Here is a 21,464-nt window from a genome sequence, read left to right as displayed (position 1 = left end):
ATATAAACAGAAATCACCAAATGATATAAAATAATCTAAAACAAAAGAAAACCTCATACTTGAGGTAGTATCATTCAAGTCTATCAAACCAACATATTAATTATTACAATAGAAAAATAAAGCCTACATCTCCATTCTATTTGAACAGAACCGGTGCATAAAATATCTACCAATAAAATTAATAGTAACGTCATTTCATTATTAGCTCCTCCATATCCACTATAAGATAGGATATGATAGGATATGATTTTTGTATAGAAACGTAATAGGATATGATAGGATATGATTTTTGTATAGGAACGTAATAGGATATGATAGGATATGATTTTTGTATAAGAATGTAGGATATGATAGGATGTGATTTTTATTTGCTCTAGAATAAAGGAAACCTAATAGGAATAGAAAAAGGAACTGTTAACAGAAATAAGAAAACTAATAAAAATAATGAGAAATATAAAGAAACTCACACCTTGTAATTAAAATTTTACTTAATTATAGGAATGAAATCTGCTAGTTTTTTTAAAAAATAATATTAATTGTACCCAAAAAATAATATATATATATATATATATATATATATATATATATATATATATATATAGGTCGGCCTATCAGGCTTATAAGGCTTTTTAATATGCCTAAGCCTGACCTATTTAATTTAATAGGCTTTTAAAAAAGCCTGAGCCTAGCCTTTTAATTAAATAGGTCAGGCCAGACCAGACTTTATGTAGGCCAGGTCGTAGGCCCCTGTAGGCCGGCCTAGCATATTCCCACCCCTAATTACAAATAGTATAATTTTAAAGTGGTGGGTTCACAATCACAATTTTTTTAACCATGATATTAAATTTTTTCAAGTTTTTGCAAGACTTACTACAATATCATGTTTGATATATTTTTTTAAAAAAACAAATGCATGATTTTAATAAATTTAATAATAATAATAATAATAATAATAATAATAATAATATTTCATTAAATAGGTCAGTCTGTTAAATCTAAAGAGCTTTTTGGATCATCTAAAGCTAGATCTTTTTAATTAAATAAATTTAAATAAAAATCTTGACTTAATTAATATTCTAAAAATGTTTTTATCTTAATTATACTAAAATTTACACTCTTGTGAGTGGTATGTGCTCTATTTTTAGTCTTAAAGTATAAATATGCTAAATGCATGGAGTGAAATGAAGAATCTCAAGAAAAGAGGTGATATAATAAGTAATGGAAATAATTTTTGAATGATGCTATGTTAATATAAAATCTTACGGCATTTTCCTTGGTCTCTAACTTCAGTTACAGCTCCTTTGTCCCTCCAATCTACAGAATGAGGAAGATTATCCTATTACAGAGAGAGAAAAACAAAAAATATATCATTTCAGCAATGCATGCCAAGCTTTCAATATTCAATCAACATTTCTGGTGGGGTGAACAAAAAAAAGAGTGTTCACAGGTCCTCTTTGAAGATTGTTGGCAAACAAATAATTAAGATGATCTCAGAAATTATCAACTGCTCTCAAATCCAAAAAGTTCTATACTTTAGGTTATCATCAAAAAACATTTTTTACCTGAATTATAAGATTAAGAAAATTACAGCCCACATAAAGTGTTATTGTTTTTATATGGAATAAGGGCAAGATTTCTCATAGAGAGCTTAAGAATCTCTCATGGATGACGAACCCTATATGGAATAATGCTTGCTTACATTTTCAACAATTAATTTATTACAGCAATAAAAGTCTGAATCCAATTTGACAACCTCATCAAACAGATATTTTTTCAAGAAGGTACAACATTGTAATAAGCCAAATGTTCCAATTACAACATGTAGACCTCTAACATGTGAGAAACAAGGGAGCTTTCTCTTTTTTCCCTTCCTTTTCCTACTTAAGTAAGAAATCTAAGGTAGGTCAATAACAATCTCACTCAGTTATGCATATGCTAGGCAGAGCAAGCCAAACATTACTTGAAGGAAAAAAAACACATCATTCAAAAAGCACATAAAAGAAAAGTAGAAGCATTAGTTACAAGAGTAGAAAAGCATACAATTGATGACAAGTAATGCAGCAGCTATAGCTTTTTATGGAGATGGAGTCCAATAAATTCCTGCATCTTCTATCCCTTAATAAGACCCAAACTGAAGCTCATCTAGCCTCGCTTCATCATCCCACATTCCATCGTAACTATCACTGTCATCAACATAGTATTCTCCCATGCCACCAGCCACAAAGTCCCAGGCCAAGTACTTTGATGACAAGTAACACCACCTTCATTAATTTAATTTTCTTCCAGCCCAAGAGATATACAATGTCCTAGGATATCAACTTAACTAAATGAGTACTATTTAGTGTGAAATAACAGCATTAAAACTATACTAAAATGAGTCAAATTTACAGCCTAATGCTACACTTGTCAGCACTTAGCACAATAATAAAAAAAACTACTTATCCACAAGATTTACCCTAAAGTCTTAAACTGCATGTTATTTATTAAAATTGTGCACTTCGGTTTACTTTTCAGCAATCAAAGTGAAGATGCTCTCAGTTTGGAGGCCAAAAACATTGAGTTTGTGGAGGGTTCCACAACTTCTTGTGATAAGCATCTCAAGTAGTCGATTGAGTTGGTCGGGCTAGCATCGGTTGCTCCAATCCTTGATGTCTATCTCTTACCAGCAGTAAGGTCTAGTTACTACATTAGCCCATGATTTGCACACCCTAGGGATCACTGTTACCCTTTCCTGAAGAGAAAGATTGGTGAAGATTACCCCGAGTGCATCAGGAATCAATTCAGCCCAACTTTGAAATTCACATGCTTCCTCCATCCAATCTATAAACTAACAAAATTTTGAACAGAGATGCATATAATAATTAAAAGCATTAAATACAGAGATGCATATAATAATTAAAAGCATTAACAAAAAAAATGGAACTCTTTACAGAAAAAACAAAGATGAAAAAGCATATTCCAAACTTAGTGATTCACACCCACATACACCAAAATATCTTTCACAAGCATGTGAATGAATAGTTTAAATTGAAATATTCTCTGAACAACCAGTAAAAGGAAGCATCTTTCGGAAAGGGTTGGAGAGATAAAAAACTGGAAGATAAGGGGAATTTTGAGGGCACAAAATTAAACTTGCTAAATTGAAGATAATTGAAAAAATCTCAACTTTATATGTTCATCTCACAGACATCCCCAACAACATGAAGCAGAGAAAATATAAAAGCAAGAAAATTCCCTCCCGACAAAAAATAAAAATGTGAATTTTTTGCCTAATAGAACAAAAATTGAAGTACATTTTTTTTTGTGGGGTGAACCCAACCAATGCAGCCTCTTTTTTTGCTGGTGCCTCTATGATGTCGTCGGCGGCTACTGCTCTGATCATTATGGAGAACTTGAGGGGCTTCGAGTTGGAGAAGGAAAGGCGCGGTCAAAATTAGTGGCGCGGCGCTACGCGAGACTGAGTCTAGTGTTTTATCAAAATTATATATATATATATATATATATGTGTGTGTGTGTGTGTGTGTGTGTGTGTGTGTGTTAAAACTTAAAGATGTGTTTATCACAAGACGATCTTAAATTATCTTCCATTTAATTTCAAAAATGCCATTGATTTTTTTTACAGTAGTTTCTAAGACGGTCTTTGATGTAACCGTCGTAGAGTTCATTCTAGAAACACTTATATTTACGATAATGCCACCGCATTATTAACTAAGACGGTTTTCTCGTGACCGTCGTAGAAGGGACGTCGTAAAAAAGCTTCTTTTTAGTAGTGTTTGGTCTAGATGTAAGCTTCATCTCCAATCTGACATTGTGCAAGCTCACCCATGTTCTTTTGCTCACTAACAGCAAGGTGCAAACTCTTTAGATAAAAACAACCACATTGTCTCTACTCAATTTACCAAATTACAGGTGGCTTTCTTTTGTGACTACCTTACATTTGTTCTTCTTCGTAGTCTTGTATACTATTTACCCATTTGTCTGTTGATTAAATTTATCTTCATACTTCTTTTTGCTAGTGTCTTACTAAGGTTTTTAATATGGTATCTACATGTAACGCATAACAACCAAAACTTTAAGTTATTGCCTAGTAGCCTAATTATTTTTGCCTAATATACCTACCATTGGATTTGTCTTAAATTATTTATCCCATATTCACATTGAATTCATAATTCTTCTGTATTTATGTGTATGTAGTCCTAAATTCAATGTTTACTTTGAGACTTATGATGGAGATGCTCCAACTTATTTAGTTAGGGTATCTTTATACAAATGTCTTTCATTATTGTGAGTGCTAGTCTAGCATTGGTCTAGTCCATATACTAATCCTAGCCCAACAAGTGAAGTGAATATAGTTAATGAGTTTAACACTTTCAGTTATTTTGTTTTTGTTTGTTGCTTCACTAGGCCATATAGAAAGGAGATACATAGAAGTGTCGCATGGTGCATCTTGGGCAGAAGTAACGATGATAACATCAGGTTTTGACACAACACGGAGATTTTATGTGGATGTTGTTAAGGTAATTCATGCTTGAAACTTTGCCAAATTGTGGGCAGTCTTGATGACATGTTTTCTATGCCCAGGCATACCCACTATGAATTATTATTGAAATGGGAGACTTATGTAAATTTTCCTTCCTCTGCTGCCTAAAGCTTTGCCTTTAGGGTCAAACATTGGAACTAGTCATTTCTCAGTTTTGGTCAAGCGACATAGGGAGTCATGAGATCGCGAGTATGGATTTTGAGGTACTTGAATTCTTATTCAAATGAACTTTATTTTATCATTGAATTTAATTACCTTTATGGGTTCAAATCAATGGCATTTTATCGAACTTTTTCTATCTGTTGATTATGTATTTGAAAACATGTCTTCTAGAATATCTAGTTATCAATGGGACGAGTCTTTGCTGATATGTTTTTTCTTCTAGAATGGTAAATTGGTTATTAGCCCTATTTTTTCTTAATAATTATATAAAGGACGAGCCTTTGATGATATGTTTATTTCTTCTACAATGGTATGTTAGTTTTTTTGGGTAAAGTGATTCATGTGTGTTTTAATGCCTTTAACATTTAAACAGACCATGTATATTGTGAATTAGGATAAGGTATATGTTTCACGCATACACAAATTGTGGTTCCCCCAGGAATAAGATTTAAGTGCATAGAAAGATGTAGTGGTAACTGATAAGGAAAATGAAAAAAAATAATGGTATGGCTAAAAATAAAAATATAAAAAATTCAAAAATAAATTGTAAGACGGTTCTTAATTAAGAATCATCTTAGAACAATTACAAATCGTCTTAGAACAATCACATTTTAAGACAGTTCTTAGCTAAGAACCGTCTTAGAACAGTCACATTCTAAGACGATTCTTAGCTCACATTTTTTTAAGACAGTTTTTTACATAACCATCATCGTTCATCAACACTTTCAATGTCATTGGCTTCAAAGACGATTCCACAACCGTAAACCGTCTTTAAATGTACTTTAGAACCAGTGTTGAATGTCACTTTTGTAGTAGTGAATTAGTCTGTTGCAGGTTTAATAATAGGATATAATTTAGTTTAAGTTAAATTATTTTATATATCTCCCAATAATAAATACATAGCACACGTAAATCAGTTTATAAACCATTTTTCTGCTTCTTCCAATGTAAATCATTTTATATTAATTACTTGATTTTTTTAATAGATTTTTAATATAACAAATTATTAACAATTAATTACTAATATATTCAAATATTTATTTAAAGTTATAATGTCACTTCAATTTTTTATATTTGTGATTTGTAGATCCTTAATTAGGGTAATTAATGGAGAAAAATTGAATAAAAAAGTATAAATACAATTGGGAATAAAAAATTTACAAATCCATAAAATTCAATTTTTATATTCTGGGAATATGGGTTATAGATGGCTAAAATATGTTTTCTATCCCCATAAATATTGAAATGGTTCGAATATGTCTCAGTAACATTTTAAATATGTTTTTTGTCCTTGTAAAATATAAATGTATGATACTTTGACTTGGAGCTGGATTCAGGAAATTCGATCCTACATGTCAATGTTAACGTATCAACACGTCAAGTTTTAATTGACACCCGACATTAGATTTTCAGTCTCTCTTGTCAAATTCTAATAACAATGGAGAATTAGTTTAAGGTTTGCAGTATGGCAAAAAATAATGTTCAATCCTTTATCTTCTGGACTCCAACCCATCGAGCAAAATCCACCCACCTACTCACAAATGTGTAAAAAATAATAAATAGGACTGAAAAGAAAGAGAATGCTTATGGAGTTATGGTGCATATGAATAGAGAAAAATTGAGCTAAATCAATATCTTACAATAGCGAACCCCAGTAGGTATTGGCAGTTCTAATGGTAAAGTATGTTGCGGTTAGTATAAGCTTGTTTCGGTGTAGTAGTGGTTCTAGAATCCGTTGTTCAATAATTCCTGCAAGTACTTGGTACCTGATCACAAAGACAAATCCTTAATAAGAGATTGTTAAGGATTAAAAATATATTTAAACTTTTTTTTTTTCTAATAGAGATCCTCATTATCTACAAATTTTGCAACTGTGACAGGATACCACTAGTGCATAATTTTTTCTACTTGCAAAGTAATGACACCATTAAAATCACTAGCTTTTCCAGCTGAAAGATATTTTGGAACAGTATTTACTAGTTTCTCTTCATTGTCAAGTGGGTTTTTGTACTTGATCCTAGCATTAAAGGATTTTCTGTAATCCCATTGTTAGTATCAGAAAAATATCTATAATTTTGTTAACCTTCTTGTTGTAATCTAGTTCGTTGTTTAATAAATTAGGCTAAATTAATTTTTTTCCTCCAAACAAATCATTTTGTAAAAAGATATAAAATATTGAGGGACAAATTAAACACTTAATTACACCAATAAATTACTTCATTTACCAAACAAGTTGGGTGGACATTTCCCTAAGATAAATAAAAAATAACAACATGTTTCAAATAATGCTTTGTATAGCATTACAAACTTCCTTTTAGGTAACAATTGCAATTTTCATCGATTTCAAATCCACTCCTAATCAACAAAAAAAAAACATATGCATTCCAAAAACAAAAAAATCATAGCAGTGCAGGGTATTTCATTCCTAAAGTCTGGATGCCTAACCCAAAAAGTGAGTCTTTCAAAATATCATGTGTTTTATCTAGGAAAACCCACACTAGTTTTCTTTTTTGGTGTACAAGGTATTCCTCCTTAGGTGAAAGTCAATAACTAATTTCCCAAGTTACTGAGATCTATTTAAAGGGTTGACTTCTCTCAACAAATATTTTTTCATACACACGAGTAGCCAGGGATCAAACCCATGATCATGTGTTGAAGGAACAAAATTATCTACCAATCATGTCACACCTTATTAGTAAACCACACGATTTAGATACTCAATTAACACATGAAAGTAACTTGGAGTGCAATCAATTCATCTATTCACAACTTTTGTTCTTTTGATGGGATATCAAATACTCAAAGAATACTACAAAATTAGTAGAAAGATGAGGATAAGACACAATTATTGTAGTTAGTTATGTAAATGGAATACCTGAGGTTGCTAATTACAACCATGTAAACTCCAAATGCTACACTGGTTGATATTATAGGTAAATTCTCAGCCTCGGCAGTAAATGTTTTATTAACAGCCTTCTGTACATTGATCAATGCATTTGTTATACCTATGCCAACCTGAAAAGGCATTTCCACCGGTCACGCTACATACGGATACATGGATATTCTGATTATTTGTTTTAATTTTTACAGACATTCATATGTTCAATTCAAATTATAGACAAAGCAGGCTGATGATAAATCTCAAGTTCAACTTTTTTATATTATTTTGCATATTGAACTTCACATATGAACTTATTGTTGTGGGGCTTATAACACTAGGGAGATTTACAACTATGGACCATAAGAAATCACATAAGTATATTTGATATCATATTTTAACTTAAAATTTTAAAGTTCGGATTTATGGATCTTATTCTCATTTATGTGATACTCAATTTTTCTTTCCATCCGATGTAGGGCTTTACCTCACACTTGTACTTTAACAATCTCTCCCTCAAATGTGAGTCTATTTCCCATTATAGTCTCTCCGTCAAATGCAAATCATTTTTAATCCACGAGTATCCAATGGTGGCCCTTAGAGATTAACCGTAGCTACCCCGACCCATCTTTCCATTGCCGCCAACATGAATACCTTGCACTGCCACGCTCTCCATCAAGCCACGACCATGGGACAAATCGTCTAACCTCCGTGCATGAACTCATTCATCAGGAAGACTTTCAATACAAGAAATTTTTATGTCTATGGATCTCGCCAACTCCATTATATACTCGTTTGAGTCGACGGTCATAAAGTAGAACCATCCACTTTGATAATTGTTGTGCAACTAAGGGAGATTATAACATTGATGAGGTTTACACCAATGAACTATAGACAATCATATAAGTGAATTTGACATCACATTTTAATTGAAAACCTTAAAACTTAAATTTATATTTTATCGTTAAAGGCTAGCCTAATTTTTTTTCCTGTATATTTCGAAGATCAGCAGAATTCCAATTTTAAGGACCAAGAGCAAGTTTCAAAGTGGTGGAGAAATTTTTAAGAATTTGCCAAAATCCTATAACAAGCAAAAAGGGTATTTTTGTAAACAAATAATGTTAATTTACCAATGAAGCACCGGTGCCAACTACAAATAGCTTTGCGCCGTTCCGCTGCATAAGAGATGGAGATGATCCTCATTTTATTGGGAAAAAATTATGTGACTTGCTTTAAATGATCCAACACATACCACTATAGCACCTATTCTTTGTAGAAGGGTATACGATGTTCCAGGTAAAGCCACCTGTAGAGATTATCAACTTCTAGTCATGATCCACCGTAACATATTTTTTTTGTTTACTTAATCACGGTAACAATTATAACTAAAATTAAAATGATTAAATAAGTTTTAGGTTTTTTTAGTCCTTGATAAAAAAATTTCTTATTTTCAATAATTGATATATTAAAAGTTTTGTTTTGAATCTTAATCATCAGTTAAGTAATCATGTGACACCATCTCAACAACTAATATATATTGAAACAGCTCTTAAGATTGTGTCATGTTATCATTTAAACCGATGACCGAGACTTAAAATAAAATTTTTAATATATTAGGAATTCAAAATAACAAAAAATATTATCAAGAACTCAAAATAATATATATATATATATATATTAAAGATATCAAACATATTTAAAGCAATTATAAAATAAAGAAAGAAGAAATGAAGAAAGGCAGAGTGTTAACCTGAAAAGCATTATCAGGACAACCATAGAATAATTTAGCAATGGGCCCAGCACTGACTGCAAGAGGAGGTTTGAGAGAAATAGTGGGTGCAGGAAACCACACAAGCACAAAACCTGTTACAATGCCTGTTACCTAAGATAAATTTAAAAACTGAATTAGGCGGTTCCCGTATATATATATATATATATAATATGTGTGTGTGGACAACATACAAATTGAGTTCATCAGAGTCCACAGAGCTGATTAAAATATGATTAGTGACCAGACAGCTTCTAGGGATGAATAGTAAACAACATGTGGATTGGCTTTCTATCGAGTAGGCATAAATAGATAAATTATTAAATCAATATTTTTTACCACCTAATGTTTGTTTGAATAATATGATTCTACCATTTTGTTGATCTATATATGCGAATTGGAAACCTAGCTAAGGCATCAAGTGTAGTTCACAAACTCGGCACATTAGTAGAAAAGATAGAGCTGACACATTAAAAGATAATTATTTTATATCTTCTTCTAATTATATATTTTCGTTTGAATTACTTTAAAATAATTATTTTAAAAATTAACAAATTTATTATGCAAATGAATTATGATTGAATGATTATATAAAACTTTTTATATTATCAACACATAATCCTTATTCCCTTAAAAGTATGTTTAATCACTCATTTGATAATTACAAAAAATATTTCCTTTAAATTCTTGCACGTACCAGTTTTAATCTTTTTAATTCCTACACATATCATTTTAATCCCTTTTAATTTCTAAAATGAGAACTAAAACAGATTAAAAGTGATGCAGGAGTAGGAACTAAAAGGATATGTTTCTAAACAGAGGATAAAAGGCCTTTATAACTACGAGATCAAGAGAAATGTTAGGAATAATTGATACACTCTTCTAAAAATAGACTCTTTCTTATTAATTAGTTAAAATTTATTAAAAATAATAAATTTTATGAATTATCTTATTTAATGATTTTCTCTCATTTTATTATTTTCAATCTATTTTCAATCAATTTTAATCAATCACATAAAAATATATTTAAAAGAATATGTTATAGAGGATTTTACTAGCATTTCTCGTAACACCAAATTATAAAATCTTGAATAACATCTTGTGGTAAATAACTACAGAATCGAAAAAAGATCTTGTTGATAAGCATACCACATTAGCAACAACAAAATTCAGCTCCTTAGTGAATTTTTCTTTACGGCGCTCCAATTCTGCAGCAGCCTGAAAAGCACACAGGATATTCATTACAGATTGATGAATATTTGTATGATAGATGCTCAGCTAAAAGACACTGATTAAGTAATGGAAATTATATTTTATTTGTTAGGTGATAGGTGAAAATCTCAAACCATGTTTTCGAAGGCCTTGATTAATTCATAATATCATCTTAAATTATGATATTGACACGGTAAAAAATGTCTTCAAGGTAGTTGATGAAAAACCTACTTAAAAAGAAATACGGTTGCATTTTTATAAATAAATATAACATTTTTATGATAGTTTTATAAAAACCATCTTAAAATATTTTTCATTTTTAATTAGGCGCGCCTGTTCCACTTCCCCGTCACTCAACCCTACACACACAAAGTGCCCTTTCGAAACCCTAAAATTCCTCCTCACACTCCTCGACTTCCCTTCCACCACCTTCGCATCCATCCACATCTATGATCATGAACCTTTCAGAGAACTTGGCAATTCCTACCTCCTCGCCGGCGGCAGCGAAGGCATCGTCGCTTCCCAAGCCAATTCCATCCACGACGATGGTCGTTCCTACATCCGGTAACCTCTCTCTCTCTCTCTCTCTCTCTCTTTCTTCCAACTGCGAGAGTGTTCGATTCGTCTTTAAACTCTTTACATTGCTTCATTTTGACTTAATGTGGAACCTAAAATGCAAAATCCGTGGATTACTTATGCCTGATTTATCTGGATTCGTGAACTCCGATGAAGTAGGAGGGAAAATAAAATATGGACTCAATGGTTTAAAAATGAGACAGCGAGAAACTACACTAATTGATGGACTAGAGTTAAATTTAATAATTTATATCTCTTACATCATCTTTGATTATGTGTCAAATATACCACACAACTCTGACTTTTTTCTTTGGGGAGGGATAGATTCGAGAATATAACCTTCAGGAGAACCAAAGCTTCAACTAAGGCACGCGGTTCGGTGTCATTACACATCATAATTTTTGAGGCTGTTGATCGTAATGATATAGGTGGTTCTGCTTATGGTGGACAACGGGAAATTTGTTGCAGTTCTGATTTAGCTAAGATGAGAGTTTGTAAGCAATGGGAGATTATTAGGAGACCTTTTGCAACAAACATTAATTGGGCAGTCATTTTGGATGTACAATTCAAAGGCAGATCTAAAACTGCAAGTCTAAATTCTCAGAAAGTTTCTATCACAAAGACTGGAATGTATAATTTGTTTTTTGTAGCTTGTGAACCCAAGCTCAAGGGCATAGTAATGAGTGGGAAGACAGCATGGAAAAACCCTTATGGGTATTTACCTAGTAGGATGGCCCCACTAATGAGTGGGAAGACAGCATGGAAAAACCCTTATGTTTGCCTTAACATCATTTGGTTTTTTCAATATGTGAGATTTTGGGATGATGTACTGCAACTTCAGCACTGTATCATAACTGTCATTGCTCTTGGATTGTTTGAGATGATTCTCTGGTATTTTGAGTATGTGAATTTCAACAATACTGGAATGAGACCTATTGTGCTCACAACATGGGTTGTCACTGTTGGGGCTATAAAAAAATCAATATCACGACTTCTTATTCTCTCTGTTTCAATGGGTTATGGTGTTGTGCGACCCACTTTGGGTGGTCTTACATCAAAGGTTCTTTTACTTGGAATAACTTACTTTCTAGCATCCGAGTTACTGAATATTACTGAATATGTGGGGACCATCAATGATGTGTCAGGAAGGGCAAGACTCCTAGTTCTTCCTGATGCTTTCTTAAATGCATTTTTGATATTATGGATTTTTACATCTCTTTCAAGAACACTGGAGCAGTTACAAGTATCTTTTCCTCAAATTCCTATTATTTTCCAGCAGCTATATTTTCCCTATTTTGAATCTCTTACTATCTTGTTTTCTCAATATGTTTGATTTTGTGTGTGATTTTCTCAATATGCTTTCTTAAATGCTTAGCAATTCTCAATATGTTAAGTTGGATATATATAGGAAGTTCTCAAATGCATTAGCAGTAACAGTGATCTCCTCAGTTGCTTGGATAGGATATGAGGTAAGGCTTATAATTGTGTTTGAATAACATGTACTTCTTGTAATGAACAACTGAAATTGATGTTTTATCCACACAAAAAAAACTTATATCCCTATTTCACTGTTTGGATATTGCATTGTTGCAAAACAAGTGAAGAAAAAGAAAAAATTTCTGGTTTTGATTGTGTTTGTCACTTTGGCTTCCATTTAATTGTTGTAGAATTTTTTTATCACTATTTAACTTTAAATTGTTATGAAATGTTGTTTTTTCATGGAAATTTGTTGTCATATTGCTTTTGCCTTTCAATTTGTTATCTGGGTTGTAATCACTGCTAATTTTTCTTTTACAGGTATACTTCAAAGCTACAGATCCTTTCAATGAGCGCCAGCAGAGTGCTTGGATTTTAAAAATGCATGCTTTCACCCTCTCCTTAATTTTTTTCCTCAAAAAGTTTCCTTTCTTTTGTTTTCTCTTTCTATTTAGTTTTTTCTTTTCTTTTTCTTTTTTTATTCTATTACTACTACCTTACTTTTATTATTATTATTATTATTATTATTATTATTATTATTATTATTATTATTATTATTTAGGTTTAGAAGTGTGTTATGATTATATTCATCTTTAGAATTTCAATTACATTTTTTTACAGGTTGATCCTTCCAACAACCTTCCTTTGGAGTGTGTCATAAGGAGAGTCTTCAAAAGTTCCGAGAGAGATGAATGTATATGTTGCTCTGCCCTGTTGACACGTAAGTAACCAAGTATGTCTAATGTCTTTTTACTCTTGCATTTTATTAGTTCTTGACTATGAAATGATTATGATTTGTTTTAAGTGCATACCTGTCCAAATACTGAAGAGCACAAAAGCTGATGGATGGTATGTAATAATGTAATGTATAGTCATTGGATGTTCCTGGTCATTAGTGCTGCTTGTGCTACTTCTAATCCTGACTTTAGAGTAATGTTTGTCTATGCATACAATAGTGCTTTAAAAATTAGGATCCCCTGATGTTAATCATATGTTAGGTACTCAAGGGGCCATACAAATAAAGGTAAGGTGTTCATTTTTTTATTATTATTATATCTGTCGTGATGCTCAATGATATTATCATTTTCAAGAACTTTCTGCTTTCCGTATCTGTATTATTCTGCCTTAATTTTTTTGGTTTGAGATTATGTGATTTTGGTTTTATGAGGAGTGTAAGGATTTGCTCCAAAGAGTAAAAGATTGCTTGGTCAAGAGACATATGATTGTAAGCTCTTTTTATTGCTTTGAATTATTCTAAAACTGTGAAATTCATGCAGCACTAGAATAATCCACTTCCATAAAGGAATATAGAGCACAGTGTATTTTGTATACAAGCAAGTCTGTTTTACTCTAGATACTAGATATTTTGTCTTATGCTTTTTCAATGAACAATTTATCGAATTTATTGATGGAATTGAAATGCTTGTTTTAGAAATCATTGGATTATTCTTATAAATAGTTGAATCTTTTTTGCTTTCTCTCAATTCATCTTTCTTTTTTAATTTAAATTTAATAAATAGAAATTAGAAAATTTGTTTTATTTTCATTAGGACAATGAATCTAAATAATGACATTTTCTTTTATACATGGTAGGTGGATATGGAGCGGACAACTAGAGTATTGCATGAGGATATGACAGGGTAAGGTTAGCTTGGGCAGAGAAGAGGGAAGTGAGACACACATGCCTAAATGGTCCTGACAACAACAATTATGGAGCTTATAGATGGGTTGTTCAGTTTGTCACAAACGCTAATCGATTGGAAAAGATATTTTTCCCTATCTTCTGGGGCCTAATGACTCTCAGGTACCTTCGTTTTCTTGATTTTACATATGTTTAAAGTCTTGTATTCTTTTGATGGTGTTTTTCATTTGTCGTGCTTATATATATTTGGCATGCATGAAATATATATCTTCTTTTTGAAATTTTCTCTTCATATATATTCATCTTTTGCAGCTGCAATTATTTTTGTACTATAATCACATTGGGGTTACCTTATGCATGCTATAAATTAAAACTCATGACCTGATGCATAATATCTAAATTTTGATCCTAACAAATTTTTCACTTTCAATTATTAACTATTATATAATTCTCTATAAAATTAAAGAGAGAGAAAGAGCAAAGCAAGAAAGAAATAATTAAGGAAGGATATAGCAAGCCAATCCGGAAAAAAACTTGAAAGGCTATGCGTTTCTACAGCATGAGATTTTCTTATCATTAGTATTATTTAAACTTTGATATTTATTCTTGTTCATGATTACTCTAAAGTCTAAATCCTATCTTTGTTGATGTGATAAGCACTTTTGGAAACCTAGAAAGTACAACTGAATGGCTAGAAGTAGTTTTCAACATCATTGTGTTGACCAGTGCCTTCTTCTTGTCACTATGTTGATTGGAAACATCAAGGTAAACACAACTAGCCAGGCTATATAAATAAGTGCAAATCCAAACCAATAATTAATCAATCACATTCATTTCAGTTCATGCATTAATTTGGTGATGTAAATATTTGTTATGAAATTGTTTCGAGTTATCATTTCAGTTCATTCATTATTTCTGAATATTAATTCTAGAATTTTTATTTTCAGTGTATGCTTATAAATTCATGATGTCTTCTGCAGACAATTGGCCATCAGAAGATGTTCTTGCTCACTATTGCTTGTGACATGCAGATATATTCAGGTTTGACCGTTTGAAAACTGTATTTTGTTTTTTCTTGAAGATTTTATTCTGAGTATAGCTAGCATCTTTTCACTGTTATTTTTCTGTTACCTTTTGCTGGTATAATTTTTTTTATCATTGGTATGCATTTAAATTCTCAGATTCACAACCACCTGCTAAGAAGAAAAGAAACCTACCAGGGAATCCAGGTATCTTTTCTCTAATTAACAACTATCTCAGTTTCGTAACTTTTTTTTTTTCATTTAAATATATAAAAACATTTTTGTTTTCCCTTTTTCTTTTTTTATTTTTATCCCCATGATAATTACTAGACTAACATTGTAATTGAGAATTTGATCGCTTGATGTTGCACATGATATAGAAACATTTTATTGGTAGTTACAGTCAGAGACCTACTCTCCTAAAGCTTAAGCTATTAGGTAATGTCACTAGTGACTTATATCTCTACTACCAAGTCTTTTTGTAAACTTTGCTCTGTATTAACTATCTTTGTTTATATATATGATTTAATTGAGTATGTATTTAGCACTCAAAAATATTCACTCAAGATCAGTCTTCTCTTATTTAAAGTTGTATTGGTATTTGTTTCTGCAATTTTTACTGTCATTAGTTGATACAAGTTGTAGGCAAATTGTTTTTCTATAAATTCACAAGTTCCCCAAAGAGAACAAGCCATATGTATTTGGAATGACTGCTTCTCCTGTCAACTTGAAGGGTAGTTATTAACTGAACTTGGGATCCTGTGCTCTCTTACTGATTTTTTCAAGCTGAAATTTGTGTTGAAATTATGCGATTTTAGGTATAAGAGAGAGGAAGAGAGAAGTGGCGTTGCTGTTGATGCACAAGCATGGCAGCAATAAGAAACAAGCTTAGTTATTTTTATAACTATATGGCTGGTAGCAACAAGATAGGCTATATGATTGTTTGATTAGTTTCCAATATACTAAAATAACATATTATACATGTTTTATTGATAATTAATACTTTTCATTTTTCTTTAAAATTACAAATATCATCTTATTTTTAAAAATAAAGAAAATAATTTTTAATTTTTAGAAAAGACATTCTAAGATGATTTTGTCAAAATCGTCTTATAATCTTTAATTTTTTTAAAAAAAATATTTTTTTAAAAATATTTTAAGACAGTTCTCTTAAAAATCTTTAGAATGTATAATTTCTAAAACGATTTTTTGGCAAAATCATTTTAGAATCTTTAAGTATCATGTTCAACCAACTCATTTAGACCATTTGATGCTTAAATAACGGTTTAAATTTTAGAGATGAAAGCAAGTTAAATTTATCTGGAAAAAAATCTTAAAACATTTAACCAGTAGAAAAAAAAATCACAGAATTATCTTAAATGTTAATAGACTAATTTCGGGATGTGAAAACTATAAGCTAAGTATATGTCATCATTGCATTTGGATGTGCGTGGCTGATTTCTGGTCAGAAGTTCGTAAAACTAAAATATTTTAGAGGCTTTCAAGGAGATCATGCAACATAATTGCAAATGGAAATAAACACGGGAATGCACAAACGACAAGAAAAAGAAAAAAAAAAAAAGTAACATGCATTAGCGCATTTTTTTCCCTCCCCCGTCCAAAAGGAGAATTACTGCACTGATAATTTTTTCTGAGAAAAAACAAATTAATTACAACCAGTCTATTTTCCATTACAGTAAAATATAAAGAGTAATTAAACATAAAATAGGTATTTTTATTTTCTTAAATCTGTAATTTTAATCCTTAATTTTTTAATTGAAATATTTTATCTTTTATTTTTAAAATTTTTATAATTTTAGTATCTTATTTTTCAATTGAGATATTACATATATCTCTCACTAATTTTAAAAAATCTATCATTTAAAAAATCAATCATTTGATCAATTTTTAAATGTTTATTCATGTATTTTATAAATGTTGATTAATACGTGTTTATTTATTATTCATACAATAAAATGTTTTTTAAAATTATTTAACTGCAAATAAACTTAATTTATTAAAGAAAAAATAATTAAAAAATATATAATTAAATCTAAAATTGAAAAAAAAAACTAAGATTAGTAAATTTTTAAAAGTAAACAACGAAATATCTAAATTAAAAAAATAAGAGAATTAAAATCATAAAATTTTAAAAAATGAAAAATAAAAGAAGGACTAAAATGATTTTGAAAAACTTAAAAAGACAAAAAAAAAATATTTTATCCTAAAATATAATGACTTTATTCATTAAAAAAAAAAAAAAAAAGTTGGATGAAAGGAAAACCTTGGTGAAGATGATAACAACACACTCGATGAGAAGCTTAGCTAAGAACAAATCATCTGCCAGCAACCTTTCCCTGAAGCCTCCGAACTTGAGCAACCACCCCAACACAGCTGATTCCTCCAACTGGAACAACCTCCGCACTATCGAACCCGGCACCCTCCCTGCCGTAACCGCCGCCGCCAAATCCTCCGGGAAACTCTCCAGCGACCTGCCAGCCTCCGCCAGCGCCACCATCACCTCTTCCCGATTGCGGTCCCTCTCCTCCTCCTCTTCATCACCGCCGCCGCCACTTTCGCCGCCGCCGCCGCTCCCCGACGACCTGCCACCATCCCCAGCTGAGGAGATGGCCAAGGGCGGCCCGATCTAAAGCAAAATTTAAGAAAAATATTTTACTTTAAATGTGAGAGATTTAGTAGGTCTTTTTTACCAACATACATACACTTCTTGTCAACATATATGGGGTTTTTTGTTTTATAAAACTAATAGTATTTTTTTTTTGTTGGTGGGCTTTGAGCTTTAGTTGTATTACCCTAGGACCAACCCTGGAGATGGCTGTGACTGTAGTGGGGAAGAAATGAGCGGTGGACGTGATGAAAGTGCAATGTTTGAGCTTGGAAGGGAAGAAGATGAGAGTTCCATGGGGGATTGTGATGGTGCAGGTTTGTAGAGAGGGGTGGTTGTAGTGAGAGAACAAGTGTTGTGTGGAGAGATTGGAGAAGGAAGCTAAGGCCATTTGTGTGCGAGGGAGAGAGAGAGAGAAAGAAGTTGGTGACTGTTAAAGAATGGAGGGAGAGGCGTGAGAGATGATAAGGTAGTTGATAAGCTGCGTACTTCACTATATTCATTCTTCTATTTCTAAACTTTTTATCAAACAGTGCGATTGAATCTGAAAAAAAAAAAAAAAAACTTAGCATAGTTGATTTCCTAGTAGTGAATTATTTGTGGTAAGGGTCTTGTAAAAGAGGGTGAATTGAATTAATATTTTAAAAGATTTGACTTAGTTTTTTTTATAAACACGGTGTTATTTAAAAAAATTAAATATATAATTTTTATGGTATTTAATTATATATATATATATATATATATATATATATATATAAGAGAGGAAAATAGGATAGTTTTCGAATATAAAAGGCGATGAATGAGGTGGTTTTAGAAAAATAATTTAATAATAATGAGTTGTGCCAAAAGAAAAACTTTGCAAGATGAACTTAAAAAAATAACCTTTTAAAATTAATGCGGGGATTGAAAATCAAAATACACGGTTTCATTGAAAATGATTAGCAATGAATGAAAAAAAATAAAGAAGTTCGGTAGATAAAATTAAGGTTTAAGTTTTTTATACCTCAAATATAGGTGGTTTTTAGATAATTACCTAATATTCATCTTTTTTTAATCAAGTAATTGAAAAAAAATCTTAGTTTTATTTTAATACAATCGCCTTTTGATAATGTAGTAAAATTAGAGAATTAATCACAAGTAGTAAAATTAAACTGAAAATTTTTTGGATAGATATTTGACAAAAAATGAATTTTTAGATAGTAATTCGAAAACAACCTATTTTTCCAAGTATGAAAAACTTATTTAAGTCAATCTAAAAAATAATTTTTTAGTTAATAAATGATAAGGAAGAATTTTATCAAAATAAATAATTTAATTTCAGATAAAATGATAAATGATAATTTTTATTATTTTATTGAAAATAAAAATGAAAATGATAATCGTAAATTTAAGTTATATTTAAAAGCAAATCTTATAAGTCAATAACAAAAAGTTGTTTCTTAAACACTTTTATTTGATCATATGTTTATAAACTTATTAAAAAATTAAAGATTAATTAAAATAACTTGATAAACATATATGTAATTTACTTTTATATAGATTTAAAAAACTTTATCCTATTTATTTTTTTAAGATAATTTCTCATTCAAAATAAAAAATACATTAAATTAATAAGATATTTTTTATTGGTAGGAATTAAAAAAATACTATTTGAAATTTACAATAACCCACCTATCTATTTATCATGTTTAATCAACTGAACTAGATTAATAAGATAATATTAAAGGTGAAATTAAAGAGTTAAGATGCATACATTTAATATTTGGATAAAGTTAAAGGAGAACCCAACAAGATCAAATGGTAAGATATATATTTTGGGTCCAGATTGAAGGAAGAGTGAGGGAAGGCATAACATGTTACATGTGTACATTGATCATAGACCATAAAACACCAATTTTATATGGTTTAAATAAATTTTTCATGTCCTATATTAAATAGTTTTTTCATATCTAAAAAATATATCATTTTCATATTACTACCTAAAAATTCATTTTTGTCAAATATCTACCTAAAAATATTTTCGATTTTATTTTATTACTTATCATTAGTCATCTTCCGTTAAGTGATGACGTGATAGACAGAGTGTCACTTCATCACGACCAATCACTGACATGTCAGTGCCACATCATTGAAGGTGATGGCATGACAATGAGTGTGACAAGGCGTGATGATGTGATACTTTGTCTGTCACGTCATTACTTAACGGAAGGTGACGTAATATGAAAATGACCTATATTACATGTATGAAAAACTTAATTAAGCCTAAAATTAATATATTAATGAGTATCATTTAAAAAAATGACTTGAAGGATACATTATAGGGATAGAAAATGTTATAGGTTAATTATTCTTTTATAAAAATTGAATATTTACATTTTATTTTATAGGTTAATAATTTTCTCTCTATAAATATAGGTCCAATTTATGTAATCGATTAGCATTTCTCTCTATGAAGGTCATAATTTCATCAAATTTTATCTATACGTATAGGGGTGTTCACGGGTACGGGTCACCCGCGAATTCAAATTGACCCAAATCAATCTGAACAGTTTGGATTGAGTCATTATGTATTTGGATCAAAATCGAATCAAAACGATTAAAACTGTTCATACACGGGTTGGGTCACGGGTTTAGATTTATAGATCTGATCAAAATCAAACTAAACCAATCAAAATCAATAAAAAAAAATTGTAGAGTTCTTTGGTTTGATTTGAAATACTGCTAATATTGGGATTCAAAATATTGGAATTGTAAGTGTTGGAACTATTAGTGTTGGAACTTCTTCAGTTATTACTTTTAGGTACATTGTTATTTAATTCGTCTTTTCTTCATATTTTTTTTTCAAGTTTATAATATTAATTAATCATATTTTGTTCATTTTTTTAGCGAATTTGGTTGCAACAAATCTGGTTGTAGCAAAGCTTATTACAATAAATTAGTTTGTAGCAAATAGTTGTGATTCAAACTATTATAGTAAATCTCGTTGAGCAATATTTGGTTTTAATTTGTATTAGTCTATTTTAGAATATTATGTTGATGGTATTAAATGAATCAATTTTACAACTTTCAGACATTTGATAATATTGTGTTAATTGTATTGAATATTTGGATGGATCATGATATAAAATAGTAGTTCAAAGAAAAAAAATCAAATTAAAATGGGTAACTCATTGGCCAGAACCGAACCAAACCGTTCATGAAAGAGTTGGGTTGGGTTGGGTTTAAAAAAATTGTGAAAACCGAACAGAACCAAGCCAATCAAATTTGATTGGGTTAGGTCCTGAATTTGGCCAGAACTGGCCCACGAACACTTGATAAGTGTTATGCATACATTATTTATATATTTAAATCACATGGCAATTATCTAATTTTCTTCTCTTTTATTGCTTATTTTGTGTCAAAATAATAGGAACTTAGCTTTTTCTGAGTTTTTATCTGGAAGATGCTAAAGCTAATCAATTTATAGTGATTTTGGTTATATTTTTTGTAGAGATACAACAGTTGTTTGGAAGAGGATTGAAGAACTAGAGTGTCGCGCTCAATGCGACAAACTCACTTAGCA

General features: G+C 30.6%; 2 protein-coding genes across 3 annotated transcripts; one reads left to right on the top strand and one right to left on the bottom strand.

Moving 5' to 3' along the window:
• Nucleotides 1-5,923: 5,923 nt before the first annotated feature.
• On the bottom strand, nucleotides 5,924-18,396 carry LOC114376121 (protein RETICULATA-RELATED 4, chloroplastic-like). 2 transcript variants are annotated; one of them, XM_028334050.1, is made up of 9 exons: nucleotides 18,090-18,395; nucleotides 17,561-17,923; nucleotides 10,498-10,566; nucleotides 9,331-9,462; nucleotides 8,833-8,886; nucleotides 8,711-8,755; nucleotides 7,578-7,717; nucleotides 6,343-6,468; nucleotides 5,924-6,233 (listed from the first exon to the last, which is right to left on the bottom strand). In XM_028334050.1, exons 1-9 carry the CDS (start codon nucleotides 18,291-18,293, stop codon nucleotides 6,185-6,187), a joined length of 1,182 nt encoding a protein of 393 aa, XP_028189851.1. In that variant the 5' UTR covers nucleotides 18,294-18,395; the 3' UTR covers nucleotides 5,924-6,184. The 2 variants fall into 2 exon arrangements, with proteins under 2 accessions (XP_028189851.1, XP_028189852.1); XM_028334051.1 differs by lacking the exons at nucleotides 8,711-8,755; nucleotides 8,833-8,886 and having other exon boundaries at nucleotides 18,090-18,396.
• Nucleotides 10,648-12,529, top strand: LOC114374620 (uncharacterized protein C26H5.07c-like). Its single transcript, XM_028332285.1, has 3 exons — nucleotides 10,648-10,672; nucleotides 10,839-11,124; nucleotides 11,461-12,529. Exons 1-3 carry the CDS (start codon nucleotides 10,648-10,650, stop codon nucleotides 12,467-12,469), a joined length of 1,320 nt encoding a protein of 439 aa, XP_028188086.1. The 3' UTR covers nucleotides 12,470-12,529.
• Nucleotides 18,397-21,464: the final 3,068 nt, after the last annotated feature.

Source organism: Glycine soja, chromosome 11 (genome assembly GCF_004193775.1).
Source record: "Glycine soja cultivar W05 chromosome 11, ASM419377v2, whole genome shotgun sequence".
NCBI classification, from domain to species: domain Eukaryota; kingdom Viridiplantae; phylum Streptophyta; class Magnoliopsida; order Fabales; family Fabaceae; genus Glycine; species Glycine soja.
The sequence above is the reverse complement of the archived record's forward strand: the minus strand, read 5'-3'. Positions and strand labels throughout refer to the sequence as shown.

Bases quoted from the DNA above. Each gene is read 5' to 3' on its own strand.
- LOC114374620 (XM_028332285.1), top strand. From the start codon at position 10,648: ATGGAAATTATATTTTATTTGTTAG. The intron at 10,673-10,838 runs GTGATAGGTGAA...TATAACATTTTT, and splicing joins AATTATATTTTATTTGTTAG to ATGATAGTTTTATAAAAACC. The intron at 11,125-11,460 runs GTAACCTCTCTC...GGGGAGGGATAG, and splicing joins GATGGTCGTTCCTACATCCG to ATTCGAGAATATAACCTTCA.
- LOC114376121 (XM_028334050.1), bottom strand. From the start codon at position 18,293: ATGGCCTTAGCTTCCTTCTCCAATCTCTCCACACAACACTTGTTCTCT. The intron at 10,567-17,560 runs GTTTTCCTTTCA...TGTGCTTTTCAG, and splicing joins TTGTTATCATCTTCACCAAG to GCTGCTGCAGAATTGGAGCG. The intron at 6,469-7,577 runs GTATTCCATTTA...CTTTGTGATCAG, and splicing joins GTTGTAATTAGCAACCTCAG to GTACCAAGTACTTGCAGGAA.